This window comes from Cyphomyrmex costatus, unplaced genomic scaffold, assembly GCF_001594065.2.
Source record: "Cyphomyrmex costatus isolate MS0001 unplaced genomic scaffold, Ccosl1.0 scaffold172, whole genome shotgun sequence".
NCBI classification, from domain to species: Eukaryota; Metazoa; Arthropoda; class Insecta; order Hymenoptera; family Formicidae; genus Cyphomyrmex; species Cyphomyrmex costatus.
In genome coordinates, this window is record NW_017275737.1 from 1020089 (window position 1) to 1037766 (window position 17678).

The following is a 17678-nucleotide window of genomic DNA, read 5'->3' on the forward strand; positions in this document are numbered from 1 at the left end:
AGTTTAATAATATAAAACATACTTGAAACGTTTAAATAATTCACACAATGGGAAAAAAATGGTTAAGTGAAAAAATACATTATGATGTGACGATCGAATGTGATGGTGAAGTGAGACCCATGTATTTTTACAGAATCTAGTATCTTCAGATTAATATAATAAACGTTTCTTATATAAAGCAGGTAGGTTTTAGAATGTTGAAATAGAAGATTTTTAAAGGAAATCTCTGCTCGATAAAGATCGATGTTCTGTTATTTCCAGTCGATTTCTCCAGTTCTAGTAGCACCGAGAACGGAATCGCTGAACGCGGTTGAGGCCGCGCGATTCATTCAACTTTCTATCGAGCGCCAGGCGACGCGGATGCGTCGGTGAGGCTGCCGCCGTCGTAGTTGCACGCGCGGGATTACGTTGCCGGCGAGTCATTCATAAAAATAACAGCCGGTGCACGCTACTACGGCGGGACCGCCCTCGGCGTACGAGCGCACCACACAGCGTAACGCGAGATCGGGGAATGCATCATGCATGTGCACACGTATGTACACACACGCAAGGCATATCAAGACGGATAACTCGCTACGAAGGCGAGCGATAGTAAGGGGCCGTAGAAAGTAGCGAGGTAATACGAACTGACTTGGAGTCGGACGAATTTTACGCTCGTCGCGCACGACGCCTTCGGCTGTCTCGGATGTCATTTTTCAATTGTACGCTCACCTCGTATCTGCCGGTAAAGCAATTATCTATAAAAAGCTGACTTTGTTTAACATTCGCGAATATGTTTTATATAAATCATATGATTTCATTTGTATATCTTTTATGTTTATTTCTACTAATATATCTTAACTTTAATCTCGGTTTAATTCATTTTTTATCCTTTTCTAATTATTGAAAATAGAAAAAGATAACGAGAAAAGTAAACCAAAAATTTACTTTGCTCGAATTAGGCATTAAATTGCCGTAAATTACAATGGTTTCCATTAACAATGATAAGACCTGTTGCATGTAGACAGTTTGCATTGTGTTCGGTACAATATAAATTCATTTTGTCTAGTCTCTTTCAACATGTATGAATGTTATAATTGAATACAATTAAGTGAGAGTGAGAGAGAGAGAGAGAGAGAGATATGCTAAATTAAAATACGATATTTGAAATGCAAAACTTTTTTTCATCGAAAAATCATAATTTAATTTTAGGTTGTCGCTGTATTTTATCGAAAATTATTATTTTTAAAAAAGATGTTATCGAACGACATAGTTCATATCAAAAATTAAATTGTTAAAATAAATTCTTAACAGCATATATTAAAGACAATTATATTTTTCGATCCGCCATCGTGGTGACTTTTCTCAATATCTTAATATCTCAATAACTTATCTTTGTAATGTATTTTCTTTCTAAATAAAATATGTAAGAAGTATAAAAAACTTGTCAGTTTCCCTAAAAAGAGAGACTAAAAAAAGTAACCTAATCAATACTAAAATCAAACAACATTTATATGTATACAATGGTGTTGCAATTATCGTACTATTTTATGACGACTCTGTAAAATATTGTTTACTATTAATGGAACATCTTTTTTTCGTGTATTTATATAATTATTATAATCTAAATAAAAAATTATGATAAAAAAATTACATCGGAAAAACAATTTACAAAGTAGTTTACATTTTCATCTTTTTTATCTCGGAAAAAGAATTACGCAAAATTGTGCGGATTTAACATAAAACCTTGATTTGAAAAAATAGAGGATGTTTTTCTTCAACGTAATGATTCAGTATTAATGAATGCAAAAATATGATTGATATTCGTAATGCCTTCGTGAAATTGTTCACTTTGTTTACGCTTTGGTTGTACATTTATAAACAAGGGCGTTAAATTATTGAATAAAGATCACGCATGACGCTATTTAGACGGCTGGAAGTGTATATAGTTACTAAATGTGGCCTTGAACTTCCTAGACGGAAAGAAATAAAACGAATCGCTAGACGAGACCTCGATACAAAAACATTAAATACGTACATATGATTTTAATAAATAGCCAAGTTGCGCAAATAAATAAGTAGAGCAGACACGTGTCGCAAATAATGTAATTATAAGAATGATTTAATCATTTTTTGAAATCTAACAACAACATTATATGCATTTAAAAAACTGCAGTTTGCTTTGATTTTTCTCGTTTTATATGTTTTTATTCCTTGTAACAAACATATTTTTCTGTCGCTAAAATAAACTGAATTATACGGAAATAAGCACAGAACTAATTAAAATGATAAACTAATCATGAAGATGCATTACGCAAACGCTCTTATTTGTGCATGATTGAATTGAATTATGCTAAAACTGTGATATTTAAAAAATATTTAACAATTTATAGATGGAAACAATATGAAAATAAAACTTGTTCAGACAATTGTTGACAGAATTTTCGATCGAAAACAATGGTGATCTATTTCATGTATTTTGCGAATACATTTGTTTGTATATATACCCAACTCGGAAGTAATCACCTGATTTTTTTAAATGTAAATGCTCACCTATTTTTATACCCTAATTAAAATTTATTATTAATTTTATTTATTATTGTCATTATATATATATATTTTCGATTTATTAGAATTTGAGAACATTATGGACACAGATTTAACCACAATTTTCTAAAAGAAAAAGAAAGTAGAAACCAAACAAATATTAAACGGAATAAGCACGTTATGTTTATTGGAATTTCTAAAAAATAAAGATTTTAATTAATATAACGCCTTTTTATTGCGGATTCGCAACTACGTATTTAAAAAAAATTATGAAAAGTATTAGAAATGAAAGAAATGAATGGATGTGTGTGTGTATTAAACAATATCCATGCAAAATAATATTTTACAATTCATATTTTTCCGCTACTGAAGTATTAGAAACACTCTAGGTGATTATTTCCGGGTTATAAACATGTTTATGTGCTGCATAATAACATTAGTCTGCGAATTGACACCTTGAAATCATTGCTTGATCGAAGGTAATTGTTTGCTGTAGCGTTTTTAAGTGTTGAATATGATTTCGCGCGCACACACACACATACACACACACACATACACACACACACACACACACACACACACACAAACAAACACATATACATATATTTACCAAATTGTTCCACCATGTAATAATTTTGACAAAAATGGAATCAAAGAAAAATAGAATCAAAACAAAATCGAAGATTTTCATGATATTGTAGTACTGACAGTACATTTTTTTCTACATTTCATTGATACGAGTATTAATGAAATGTAGAAAATATATCAACTTTAGCTTTGCTAAAAATGCATTTCGTTTCATTTCGATATAATTTTTCGTTTTTAAAACATAGAAATTTAAAAATAATCTTATTGTATTTTATCAATTTTATATCACTTTTTTATTTATTATAATATATATAATCTGGTTTATACACAATATTATATAACTACAAAATCATTTATTTTCCACGTAATTATTTTCTGCATTAAAATGAAATAAAATACTTTTTTCATGTATTATATGGGAAAAGAGCTATTTTCGAATTACTTTATTTCGAAAACAAAAAATCATACAATATAAAATGTATTTTAAAGTTAGAAGTTTAATACATTCGCGTGACATTAACAAAATATATTTTCAAAAATGTCAGTGTTATAACATCACGAAAACTTTCAAAATTGTTGATTTGGTCTCTTTGATTTTTTATCATAAATTACTATATAAATAGTATCAATGGTTATAATTCATTGCTTTGCAAACGCGGCTTCACGAGTATTCCCAAGCGAAGCTATCGTTGCCAACCGATTTATCTGCACATCTAGAAAACATCGCGTAGTATAAATTCCGCTCACGGTGATACATTAACCGCGTCGACTTTCCCGGGGCAATTTTCGCGATAGCTCCCGTCTTGGCAATCGGCAGAATTTAACACGGCTCGAGAGCAATCGTAAAGCACGCTTGTATGTCGTCACCGGAATTTTTCATGAACTCGCGCTCTTGCATCCGCAATGCGGACGAAATGCGGCATCCCACCGAGTATCGCAGACATCGCTCTCGACGAAAAAGCGCCGCACACAATCTCATTAGCCTTAATGACTTCTAAAACAAAATTATATCAACAATTCGCGCCAGGTCTAGTCTAAAGTAATGTCTCTGCAAGAATGACAATAACAACCGCGGTGGACGACGGAAAATTCAATCTATGTAGCCAACGTAAATATCTCCTATTTATGCTACTATTATAAATCCTTCTCCATCTTTAACGAACTGTCAAGACGCGTATCCGGCATCTTAAGAACGATGTCGTGTGAGAAATGCACGGTGAGTTGAGCACCGAACCGCGAATACGTGATTACGCGCATTTAACCTTTCATTACTCCTGTGAAATGCTCAAACTCTCGCCTTATAAATTCGCTGAATGCTATTTATACCCATTGTTATATTTAGCACAAATTGTTTCACAATTAAAAAAAAATTGTGTGCATTTATCTTTATTTATAAAACGTAGATTATCTTTATTTGTGTGATTGTAAATTACCAAAAGGAATAATAAAAATTGAGATATAATGTTGGGATGCTAGAAACGTCTCTCACGTATTTATATATATATAATTATGTTTAAAAAACCAGATGATGCAAGATTAAACATATGCCACGTCGTAATAATTACTATTCGTTCCGAAGATTAGTGTCACCGCTTCTCTCATCCACTTCCGTTTCTCTCTTTCGCAATTCGTTCCAAACTCGAGTTTCAGTGCCTTCGTGAAATTTGGTTCTCCTCGCTTTTCTTCTTCCTCTTCGTGAACAGGAAATTCTTGTTTCCAGGACGGAAACGGGCTCGAATATCTCGGCGGAAAAAGAAACGACGTAACAAAATGCTTATAGCAGAATATAAATGTTGAGAAATGTAATGAGATTTTTTAGGATATTGTGTGCGCGATATTGCATCTGATGATAAATTTTTTAGTAAAATATTTGAATGTAAGAGTGAAATTTGCAAAAATGTATGAACAATACAGAAAATGCATAATAGACCAAAAAATATAAGAATATTTTAGAATTGCCAGTTCCGACGGCGTTTATACGTTTGAAGTAAATTATTTATTCGCATTTTTATTCATGCTTATTTCTATCACGGAAAGATTTTACGTGAGAAATATCTGAAAATTTAACTAGGTAAAAAATAATTCTGTTGAATGCTCAAAATAATTATTTACAACATTTAAACTGGTTACTCAAAATTTTTTTAAGCATTTTTCATGCTTGAGCGTCCTACATAATCAGTTTGATGATTTAACAAAATTATTTTCAGATCTATATTTAACTTTTGTAAAAATTAAAGAAATAAATTTAATAAATTCTAAATATCAGAATTAACAATATTACCTGATATAACAGTTTCATAATTGTATATAAATTATATTGTTATAAAAATTAATAGCATTATGTAAAATGACAATGTGGCAATCGTTAATACTGGGAAATATAATGCTATAATTTAAACAAATTATTTTTTATCTGCAATAAATAGTTGATATAAAACTAAACTTTATTACAGTTATCTTGATCTCTTAATCTGGAATAACCAAGTGATTTTTTTTTGTCGTAATCCATACACACAAATGTGAACACGTAATGCCAACATTATATCACTGTCGTAATCATATTGACGGATGAGGACATTTATCAATTGACGATCTATATATAAATGCAAAGAGAGAGAGGACACATGATTTTTTTGTCGACATTCATAAATTTCGCACGATTCTTGACGACACGTACATCATGTGGGCGGAATTGTTCATATTTTTATTTGAACTCGATCCATTTAGCCGCATTCGACAGTGCAAAATGATTGTCTATCGGGATTGCTTCTGTAAACGAACGAGGGATTTATTGCGGAAGTAAAATAGGTCACGTGAAGCACGAGAGATGCTTATTAATAAAACCGGAGACGACCGCAAAGACGGAAATCGAGACATAATGACCGAGTGACGCGACAACCGTCGCGGTTCCTAGATTAAAACCGATGATTCAAGGCGTAGATAATTTTGGCATAGGGCTATTTATACATCGAAGATATGCAGCACGGAAATGATAAGGAATTTATGAATGGCCTGTAGGATGTTCCAAAAACATCGGCGACAATGTGTGGTTTTAACCGCGACGTTATAAATAATTTTGGCACACGGAATTATGCCAAGAAACGATATTGTTTGATTTATTTCAATATAATTTTGTATCTTTTGCTGTTCTTATTTATACTTTATTTATTTTAATTCCAACTCTTTAAATTTTTTGAAGTAAAATTTCATTCCAAAATCCTGCCATTATTGAAAAAGAATAAAAATATTTGCATTCTTAAATAAGCGAGTGGCAGATTTTTATTCTTTTTTTTTTGGAGTGAGTTTCACTCTAAAGGAAAGAAATATTGTTCCTTTTTTGGAGTAAATTTCATTCCAAAAATGTGAAAGCTCACTCTAAAAGAGTGCACATAAATCTACCACTCTTATTCAAGAATGCAAATATTTTTACTCTTTTTCTAAAGCGGCAGTATTTAAACTTTTTTTGGTAAGATTTCAAAAGATATTTAGAGAGTATTCTAATTTTTTTACGTCCATTTTACACGACTATTTTAAAATTTCAGAATGGTTACCGTCCGGAATCGCTCATTCTTTCGCAACTTTGTAACTAGGATCAGGGCACCGAGATCCTCGATCACGCGAGAGAACTTAATCGATCCACTCTATCAAAGGTGGCGGTTGCAGCCGATAACGGGAAAAGCAAATCGTATCGCCTCTCACTCTCCAGTGCCCAATGGAGAAGGGGCGGAAGTTCGTCCACGCGATGCTGTATGCGTTCGTACTTACGTATGCGCAAGTCGTTGGCAAAGGATCGAAAGGTAGTAGAGAGGGAGGTATTTGCAACACGGCGGAAAAATCTGGCATTCCAGTGCAGCTGCTCGCGAAACGCAGGCAGTGATCCATGCACAAAACGGTGACGTACGAGCTACATTAAGTCTCTCTCACACTGTCATCTCTATCTCTCTTCTTTCTTTCCATAGAAAGTATGTCATTATAAGTGTGACGTCATAAGAACAATTTAATGCATATAATACATAATATATGAATCTTTAAATTTTGTCGTACTAATCTCAATTTTACAAATTTATTATATAATCATATTATTATTATTACATCAATATAATTAAAAAAAAAATATATATATATTCCAAAAAATAAAGTATTTTCACAAAAAATCTTACATTAACAGATGAAGTCAACAAATACAAAAAAAGTTTTTAGATATAATAATAATACAAAATATATATATAAATAATTACAGATAATAATTAGGTCAAACATATCAGCAAAATTGATAAATTTATCTAATGCATCTAAATTCTTTAAACTTACATGGAAGAAATGATTTTGCTGAAGTACATATTTAAAATTCAGCTAAATATAAATTTGAAAATAATTTGAATCACAAAGTAAAAATAATTGTTGAATACATAATTATATAGAAAATATTCAAACAAAATGAGCAATGCTGCAAGGAAATTTGAAATACCAGCAACCAGTTTGAGCGTCCTACATAATTATTTTGATATTAAATTGTTTTAAAATTTGTGTTAAGCTAATCTTTTACTTCAGCGAAACGTCCATTATTCTAGTTAAATTAAATAATAAATTTAATTAAATAAATAATTTGTGCGAATTATGGAGACAAATTATTTAATTAGACTTTCATTAAGAAAACTTCAAATTCGTTAAAAATTACGGCAAAGTCGAAGACAAAAATCAGAAAGTTATTATATTAAACTGATTCTAAAAATAATACATTTTACTAAACGTATAGATATCTATTATTGCCGTAAACGGTACAATTATGATGAAATCGCACGAGATGGTTTTAAGTGACCACAGTATATACTGCGAAATATAATATAATTTCATTCATTCCTAAGCACGATCCATCTGATTGAGAAATATGGTGTGAACGGGACCTTACTCGAGAACATGCCGTTACTTAACGCCATCGCTCCCGGGGAAAGTCTTTAGACCACAAATCTGTGGTAAGACTAAAGAAATTCTCAAACGGCTGTTAGTGTGCAGGCACTGGTACAGGCAAGGTTGTTGAGGGATCGACTTCCGATTTCGAAATCGCATTGGGTACCGATCGTTTCGCGGTATCTAAGATACGGCGGTTTCGAGCGCAAACGTGGTATTTGTGTCAGACGGCTTCGCGATTTTTGACATCGCGCTGAAACGGCCGTGTATTAGCATACACCGGCTTAGCTGTGCTTTTACTTTTAAGACGTCGAGTCCAGCTCGAACGCTCAGACCAAGGTTAATCGATTCATGGATGAATTAAGGCCCGAACGCTTGTCGTAAATCTCCGTAAATTCGGTAGTTTAACGGCGGAACGATGTCGCGTATGCATCGCGAGAATCTGCCGTGCTTTTTAAATTACGTAAAAATAGCCGAATTTGGCCGTGAGAGGATAAATGTGCAGTTACGTCAAGATATTATTGCATAAATTGAGAGAATACATTTGATTAATCGGATAAAATGCTAATTGATTAAGACAAAATGTAAAAATAGAGCTTTCGAGATAAAATAACATAAATTCATTAATTAACAGGCGATTTGAGAGCAGTAATAAATGCAGTGATTTGTGCTAATAGTAAACAAAATGTAGATTTTTAGATACATTTTGTTTACTATTAGCACACATTACTGTGTTTACTATTACTGCTCTCAATCGCCTGTTAATTAACGAATTTATGCTAGTTCAATAAGTAGTTATGATAAAATTCTCGATATATGTTGCTATAATATATTTATATTTATACTCTATGTTTCTATGGAGAATGATTTTTTATTAAAGCAACCGGTCTGGCAACTGTCAAAATAAGATATCTCGCATAGTTGTAGTCAATTCTGAGGCCGGTATTTATTGTCAGAAAATATCTCTTAATTTGTTTTCATATTTACCAGAGAGTCGGTGTAGCAGAACCATGGATAAATTAATAATGTGGAAAGTGCTATTGAAATTATAGTTCTCGTTGGACAGTAGCTATCGATCGTCACTTCCGCTCTGTCGCTTTTAAAGCCATACTTGAGTAAACATTTCCGATGAGGTAATACCGTACTAAAATCGAAGTTTCTATTCGTTTTTATCCGAATTCACCGCTGATTACACATCAAATAAATTTGCACTCAGTGCAATCGCAACTTCATCGTTTCGTGATTAACCTGTATTTTCTCGAAATGTCATTCAGCACACTTATAATTTAATATCTTATTTATGAAATATCTTGAAAAGACTGTAATTCTGAGAGGCAATCAGAACAGAGAAATAAGTACAGTACGGCAAAAAGATGTGTTGCACGAAATTACAATTAATAGGAATGTTCGCGTACACTCTAATATCTACTTTCTACATATAATTTTTGCATGAGAAGAACAATTTTGCTAAAGTATCTAAAAATTTAACTAATTACAAATCTAAAAATAATTTTGTTGGACTATTAAAAAAGTTACGTAGAAATCTCAAGTACCATAAGCAATATTGGAAAAACTTTTGATATTCCACCTAATTACAATATTTTGAGATTTGCAAACAAAATTATTTTTAACTCTATTCCTAAATTTTTAGATACTTTAGAAAAACCATCCCTTCGAAGTTTGAAGTGCCTTTTATTTTTTTAACTACATACAAAAACTGGTTTTCCTGAAATACTCAAAAATATAGCTAAGATATAGAAAAGAACGACTTTGCTAAAATATCTATAAAAATTTAGATATTATAAATACCTACAGATCTGAAAATAATTTTGTTGGACAATCAAAATAATTATGTAGCAAAACATAATAAGTAATACTCATGAAAAAGTTTTGACATATTAATCGAAACCAGCTTGAAAATCTTATATAATAATTTTGATAATTCCAACAAAATTACTTTCAGATCTGTACTTATTGTTAGCTAAATTATTAAAAATTTTTGCAAAATCGTTTATATATTTGCTAGAGCCATATTGTAAATAATCCTCGTTACTAAAGATATAAGTAACTTGAGATTTTCTTATTTCACTTTTTATTTCACCTAACATCTTTGTTCCCTGAGAGAGCTTGGATTAGCTTAGCCGAGTGATATTTTCTGTAATCTCATGAGAAGCCTTGGATAGCGATTTCTTTTGAGAGAGTAGGCAGCACAAAATATCTGCGCTGCTGAAAGCGGCACCATCGATTATCCCAACCTATCGGAGGCGACGATAAACCAGACCGGACCGCGTTCGAAGGCGATAAACTTTATCGTTTATCAAGGAAAACGGGCAGTACGCTGCTGAGAGCGTGATAGTTGCTTCTTAGTCAAGATCTAGAGTCGAAAATGAACGGGCGATACCATACCGATCCTCGTCCTTAACCCGAAACAGCTTTGCGAGCAAGCTGCGGATGGCGACAAATCAGATAAGAACGAGCGGCGTCAAATGTAATCTCTGACAATTAACACGCTGATGGTCCCGCTCGTTTCCGCCGTGTAAACGGCGATAATTCTTGTCCTTCGGATTTTTCTATCGCATCCGTAAAATAAAATATTTGTCACGACGACGCACTGAATATGAGCGCTGTCGATTAGCGCGACGCTTCTGGGACACCGATAAAACAAACCTGACACAATAAACTTTAACTATACATGTCGCGATAGTGTTTTATAATCAACAACGATTACGTGAACGTTTTTTTTTTTTACTTAAAATCAACGATCGAGTAAAAAATTATTTATTTTGTTAAATAAATAATCTTTTTGTCAGAGATATTTTATATTTTTAGTAAATGGTAAATTTTTTTTGTAAAAATATGACATTAATTTAAAGATAAATAAAAAGACTAAATTTAGAGACAAACAAGAACCTACAAGAACGAACAAGAATAAGATAAATCATTATTACGAAAAGAGATATCTACTTTTATTAAGTTGATATAACTTCGCAGTTTTTATAATAAAAATCAATATTTCTAATAAAAATGTTTTACGTAAGGAATTCTCATAAAGAGACTAAGATGTTTTATGTAAGATACCTATACTAAAAGTCACTAAAAGGTATTAGTTAACTCAGAAACGATTACCGCTTTCGAACGATATTCGATGGAAATTTATACAAGAGAAGTTTAAGAAAAAATCTAATGTGCATTTCATTTACTTTAACCTCTCTATTCTAATAAATAAAATAGTACCTAGATTTTTATGACATCCTAAATAAAATTATACACGAAAATCAATAAACGCTATAATCTCTCCTTTTTCATTTACTAGCTGCTACGGTTATTATTATCTAAACACCTGTTATGATATTTATTCAAAGAAACGACTAACCGAGAAGTAAAATAATAATATCATATAATGTTCTGACAGAGACAAATTGCGAAAAGTAATGATCTGAGAAATGCGATGGTAAGCTCAAACAGAGGGCATAGTTCCATCATTATTTTGGTAATATATCATATGATCTGTCCAGGACAATAATAGGGCGATATTGATCGTTGATGTACTACACACATCAAAGTTTAATCTATCGAAAGAACGTATCATGCATGTCGAACATACCTTATTACAGCGTAGCCACAGGATAATGATATTCGGATATCTCAGAGGTCCCCCTAATCCACAGCCGCCAGCGATACGTTGGGCTTTCAGAAGCTCGGAATGTGTTTTTCCGTGATGGTGGAAAATCTCCAAAGATCTGCAACAATTTAAAAAAAGATTTTGACAAATCATGATACAATAATATCACGAGATCAATTCATTGATTACATCTGAATTCCTACACATATAGAAAAAAACAGTTTTACTGAAGTAAAGTCTATAAAAAGTCCGAAAATTTAGTTTTCTGGATACATATTTGAATATTTAAGACCTCGGTAGTCTAACTGGACGTTCGCACGGAATGTATTATAAGAGATCCGGTTCGACTCTCGGCCGAGGTAATATTTTTCGCAATAAGAATTAATTATTTACAGATTTTAACTTATCACTCAACATTATTAAGACCGATTTAAGATACGTAAAGAGCATAAAAAATTGTTAAATTGCTATATATATACTACATTTAACTCGTGATATTATTACGGTAGTTTCGTAGAGTTACGTTTCAAGACCGAAAGATTGTTCAGCGCGCAGTTTAAAATACTACATACGTAGTATATAAATTCACACGGAATTATAATAGGTAAGATCCAGCTTGATCCTTAAAGGCAATTTCTTATTGGTTGCGTTTCTCACATATACGGTCCTATAAAATTTAATATTTAAATATAATATTATTTGAAAATAATAATTGGATCATTAAAATAGTTATTAGCAGGACGCTCAAATTGTTAAAGAAAAAATAGTTTTATTGAAAACTCAGGTATAATGAGAGCAATGCTACAGAAGGTTTTGATATTCCAATAATCGGGTATGTTAAGTTAGCACCCCAACTATAGTACTCAGGAGTTCTGATTAGAGTTCCCACTTCCTTTTGACGAGACGAAGAGTTCCCTATAGTTAATAACAAGAGTTCCGCTCAATAAACATTTTTTTTACATTTTTTAAAAATGGGGTGCTAACTTTTTATTGAATTTCGAGGTGGAATAGTTCTGAGCGGCTTAATAGCTTCGATTTGCGATTGCCTAGAGTTCCTGATATGTAAAAAAAATTTTCGAATAATAAAAAAAAAAATTAAAAAGTTTTGAAGAATTAATTTTTAGATACAATTAGTTCTGATGATAATTCCTGCTTCTTTTTGACGATACGAAGAGTTCTCTATGATTTTTAATGGCATATGCGCTTAATAATCATTTTTTAATAATTTTTTAAAAATGGGGTGCTAACATTTTAAATAACGAAATTAAGTAACGAAATTCAAGGTCGCATAGTTCTGATCAGCTTAACAGAACTATTTTGTGAATACCTAGAGTTCTTGATACATAAAAAACATTTTTGAAATATACTAAAGTTTTAAAAAAATAGTGGAAATCTTTGAAAATTTTTTTGAGAAAAAGGAGAGAGAGAGAGAGAGAGAGAGAGAGAAGGTGAGAGGAATTTTTCGTAATTAGCGATCGTCTTGACATCTCTCGACCAGATGCTTAAGGAGATCAAACCTGCGCCGAAGATTTATGTTGAACGACGAGGGAGTGCACACACACACACACACGCGAAGACATTCCGCAGTTTAAAGAGAAAGATTGCGAGCGAATCGCCTCCCTTGTGAAAGTGTGAGCCGGATTATTAAAGACTCGTTCGTCAAGCGATCGAAGACTGCAATGGCGCTTGATAATTAGCGGGCGTCGTCTCGCACTCATTAATTACACGGTGTATTACGCGCTATAATACCACGTGATTCTTATCTCGATTTTAAAATAAAATCCAGCATTAAATTAACAACAAATACTAGTCTAGTACGTACTAAACAATCTTCAAGAATCTCGTGTCTTGATAAATGCTGAGTATGTGCGACACAAACTAATTATGAGTTCCATCTTGATTTACGTTATGTGATTGTACTTAATGTCGCCACGTCTGAAAGACGATTGTTTGCGCAATCATAATATGCTGCGCTATTGATTTTTCGCTCAAATTGTACCTAAAGATTCTAAAACAAAGTCTGGCCACAAACGATTTTGTCAAAATCTTACGAAACAAAAAGGTATGTGTTTGTCTACATTATATATATATATATATATATATAAGAATTTTGATAAAATCATTCCTGATCAGACTCCGTTACAGGATCTTTAACTGCACCTATCTGCAGAAGGAGCGAAAAAGACTGAATGGGAATGTGCATGCGGTAGGGCATGACAAATATATGTCGAGTGTCGCCGTGCGTGTATAAATACATGCGTTGACACGAGCCGGCCGGTGATGGAAACAAAAGTCTCTATAAGCCTGGCCAAAGCTGTCTCTGAAATTAACGATCATCCCCGGCTTCCCCGATCGACGACTGAGGGTCGAACCTAATTCCGTGACTGGGTCGTCGCCGTCGTCGCCAAGTAAACGGATCTCATGCACGAGTCCCGGGAGAGAAGTGTAAAAGCTGTAGCTTTAACACGGACGAACTTGTCGACGACGTCTGAACGTCGCTTTCTATTTCCGTGACAGTCGTCAACGCCTCCTTCTATGCAAGTCCGACGAGAGGCGGGATAAAAGGAGAAAAAAAGGATGAAAATTGGATGCATGGCGCGGCGATGCATCGTTCCCCTCGGAGGCGCCGTGGATGAGGTAAATGACCGAATATCTCTGACAATCGAGCGAAATTTATTAGCCTAGGTTAGGCTGTAGGACGAAAGTGGCTAATAGAACATCTGTGAGATATTGAGATTCTTTGATCGTCTTTTATAAATCACTTTAACTTAGAAAGCTTGCGGTGTTTAAACATCTTTTAATCCTTTTGTCAATTTTAAATTATATTTTATTTATGTAAATTTCCATTGTCTCTGAAGAAGGCTTAAAAATGAGCCGAAAAATGTAAGAATAATTTTTGTAATAAATAAGTTTACTTGATAAATATCAGCGTTTGCGTAAAGTTATCTGTGCCTAACTCCTAGTGCTCCTTTTTCTTTCCAAGTTAATTTTTAATTGTATGGGAGTTTTTGTTACCAAAGAATTATTATATAATTCATTATTAGAATTAAAAACGATTGTATAGGATTGAAAGAATAGGTAAAGTTGAATCATACTACTATTAATTTTAATGAATTTGATGTCTCTTATTGTTGCTAACTTCATTATTTCGTTCGTGCGCGCGAAATAAAATTCATTTTAGTTACTTCCGAGATACAAATAAAAAGTACAGTAAGCAATAGCAACAGAGAACAACAAATTTCAACCTATCATACATTTTAGTAAACGCGATTTCTCAATTGTGTATTTAAAATATGTCTCAGGCTATGTTTGAGTCTTATTTTGTTGTTTTAATTGTGTAGAATGAAATATATGGTAATATTGCCAACAATTTTGTGACAGTGGTTATTTAAATATCGAACGTAGTTCTTTTTAGACCTATATCTAAAACAACTAAATAATTTTTAAATATTTCTTATATTTTCTATGATAAAAAATAAAACAATTTAGAGCACATAGAAAATAATAATTATATAGAAGATAAGTAAATAAATTAAATAATTCTTAATTTAATATTATTTAATAGAAATATAAGTATTAATAGAAATATAAGTATTAATAGAAATATAAGTATTAATAGATAATTATTTAATAGAATATTATTCTCAAAAACAATCGTCGATGATCAAAGTTTTTATCAAAAACTTTTAAAAGCTACTCTCGTTTCTATGCAATCTTCACAGTGTAGAATTATATTAAGAATCTTCTACCAGAGAAAATAACTTTTAAATAAACAGTTTATTAAAAGATCTCTGTAAAACATACAGTATATATAAGGAACTTTACATTTAAGTAAAGGGTGATAGTAACAACCTTAAAAATCTTCTCGTGCAGAGTTCCTTCACGCAAGCAACTTAAAGTTTTCCAGCCGCTTCGCCATTTCCATCTCATTGTTTGCATACCGTACACATGCCCGGCATTAGTACGCAGATCTGCTAAGGAATTTCAATGGACGGAGTTGAAGCGACGTGTTAAGGAGCCATGCGTGAATTGCAACTGTTTTCGAATCACGTCGCCTTCCCTCGCAACGTAGTGTGAAAATCCGGAACGAAGAGATCGAAATTATGCAAGTGCAATGTCGCACATCGTGTCACGCGTATCTGATAGCCTGGTAAGCGAAATCCGATCGTGTACGGGAATCCGCCACCGTTGAGGAAACTGAGATCCCTGTTGGGTCGGAATTTTTTTCTTTTTTGGAATGTTCAAAACGCTGATGAAATCAAGAACAATATACTTCTCATTCGCGAAATGAAAATGAATTTGAGGAAGCGGTATTCAAGAAAAATGCAGTAAATACATTTATAAAACGATTTTTTTTAAATGTATTTAAAAATCTAAAAAAGCTAAAAATTTAATTTACGAATCTGAAAATAATTTTATTAGATTATCAAAATAATTATACAGGACGATAATCAATTTATTGTTAAATCCATAAATATCAAATTTAATCTAAGTCGTTACTGCACTTTATTAACTAAACAATAGTTAAATTAAGAACTATTATAGTATTAAATTTGACACAATATAGAATAAGATAGAGTCAAAAAAAGAATAGACGGCGTGGAAGACTGTGCATAAATAGAGCTATAATATATACAATATATTTATTGTTATTAAGAAATGTATTGTTATATCCCTGATTCCTTATAGTAATTCAGAAATGGAATACGTTAGTTTTATATATATATATATATATATATATATATATTTGTTTTGTTTTGCTGGATTTACTTCCGTAATGAATGATACGCTCGTGAACGTTATAGCCATCTTTTTTATTTTCATCTAATCTCTTATATGAACGCCTGAGGCGCCTTAGTCGACGAATCACCATAGAATTTAACGCGCAAATTTTTAATGATAAAAGACAATTTCTTAAACAGAATCATGAGACTAATAAATCAAACAATATCTGAGGATATTAGTTATCTAAATCTCACAATAGCGTCAAATTCACACCATATAGTGTTTAAATGTAATCATTATGATACTATAGATTTAATAGTGCTGATTACTGAAATGTCAAGTTTTTTGCAAAATTTCTTTTTATGCTTTAGCGTTCCATACTGTAATTTTAACACAGTTTAACAAAATTATTTTTAAATCTATATCTCTAGTTAAAATTTTAAGTACTTCAGCAAAATCGTTCTTTCCGTATGACGATGAAAACGTTTCTTAATTACGAGTCTGAAACGTGAATGATTCAAAACTTGCTAGCTGTGCGCGAATTTTAAATGCGTACTAATCCTATTCTCAGAATTTACATGAGAACGAGCGCGCCACTCGTAATCATAGCCCTAACGTCTAAACATCCGGCATAGTATTTCGGCGATAATTAATCCAATGCTTTCATCGGGCCATTGCGATTATTGGGTCAAGCCCACCCACCCACTTATCAGTCACATCACGTTTAACGTCGTGGCTAATAAAATAAATGTCGTCGTAGCTTCATTAAAAAGCACGAAGTGTGTGATTCTCTCGCCAATATGACATTACGACACGGTGCAGTGACTTTTTGTATCATCGAGGTTCAAAAGAGTCATAAATATTCTCTGATATGCAACGGATGTACTTTACGATAATTAACGAGATAATGTCATCGAATGCTTCTTTGTTACATAACAAAATGATACATCGTGACATACGACGCACGGTATCTCAAACCATTGAATAACTGTGAAGCGCTTTTTCATGCTGAATGAAAACGATACCGCTCTTTATGCGAAAGTAGTACAAATATTGTATAAAATTATCAACATAAACAATTAATGAGCTTGGAGCAGAGACAGTTTTATCCTTCGTTAATATTCATCCTTTTTAGGTCATGAGAAAGTAAATTATAATATTATATTACTTCATTATATATTCGAAGTATTATTATATGGATTGTTCAAATATTCCAGTTTTAACTAGGATATGAATTATTTTAAACTATTCACGAGATTAGAACACTACTCATAAATAGAGAGACTACTAGTTTTTAAATTACTTATTA

The 17678-nt window shown here is 32.3% G+C and overlaps 1 protein-coding gene across 1 annotated transcript in view; it reads right to left on the reverse strand.

Moving 5' to 3' along the window:
• Window positions 1–17678, reverse strand: part of LOC108772002 (tRNA dimethylallyltransferase, mitochondrial) — a 119501-nt gene that overhangs the window by 38371 nt on the left and 63452 nt on the right. The window contains exon 4 of the mRNA XM_018537436.1: window positions 11627–11762. Coding sequence (XP_018392938.1) covers window positions 11627–11762 — 136 coding nt within the window. The remainder of the gene's footprint in view (window positions 1–11626; window positions 11763–17678) is intronic.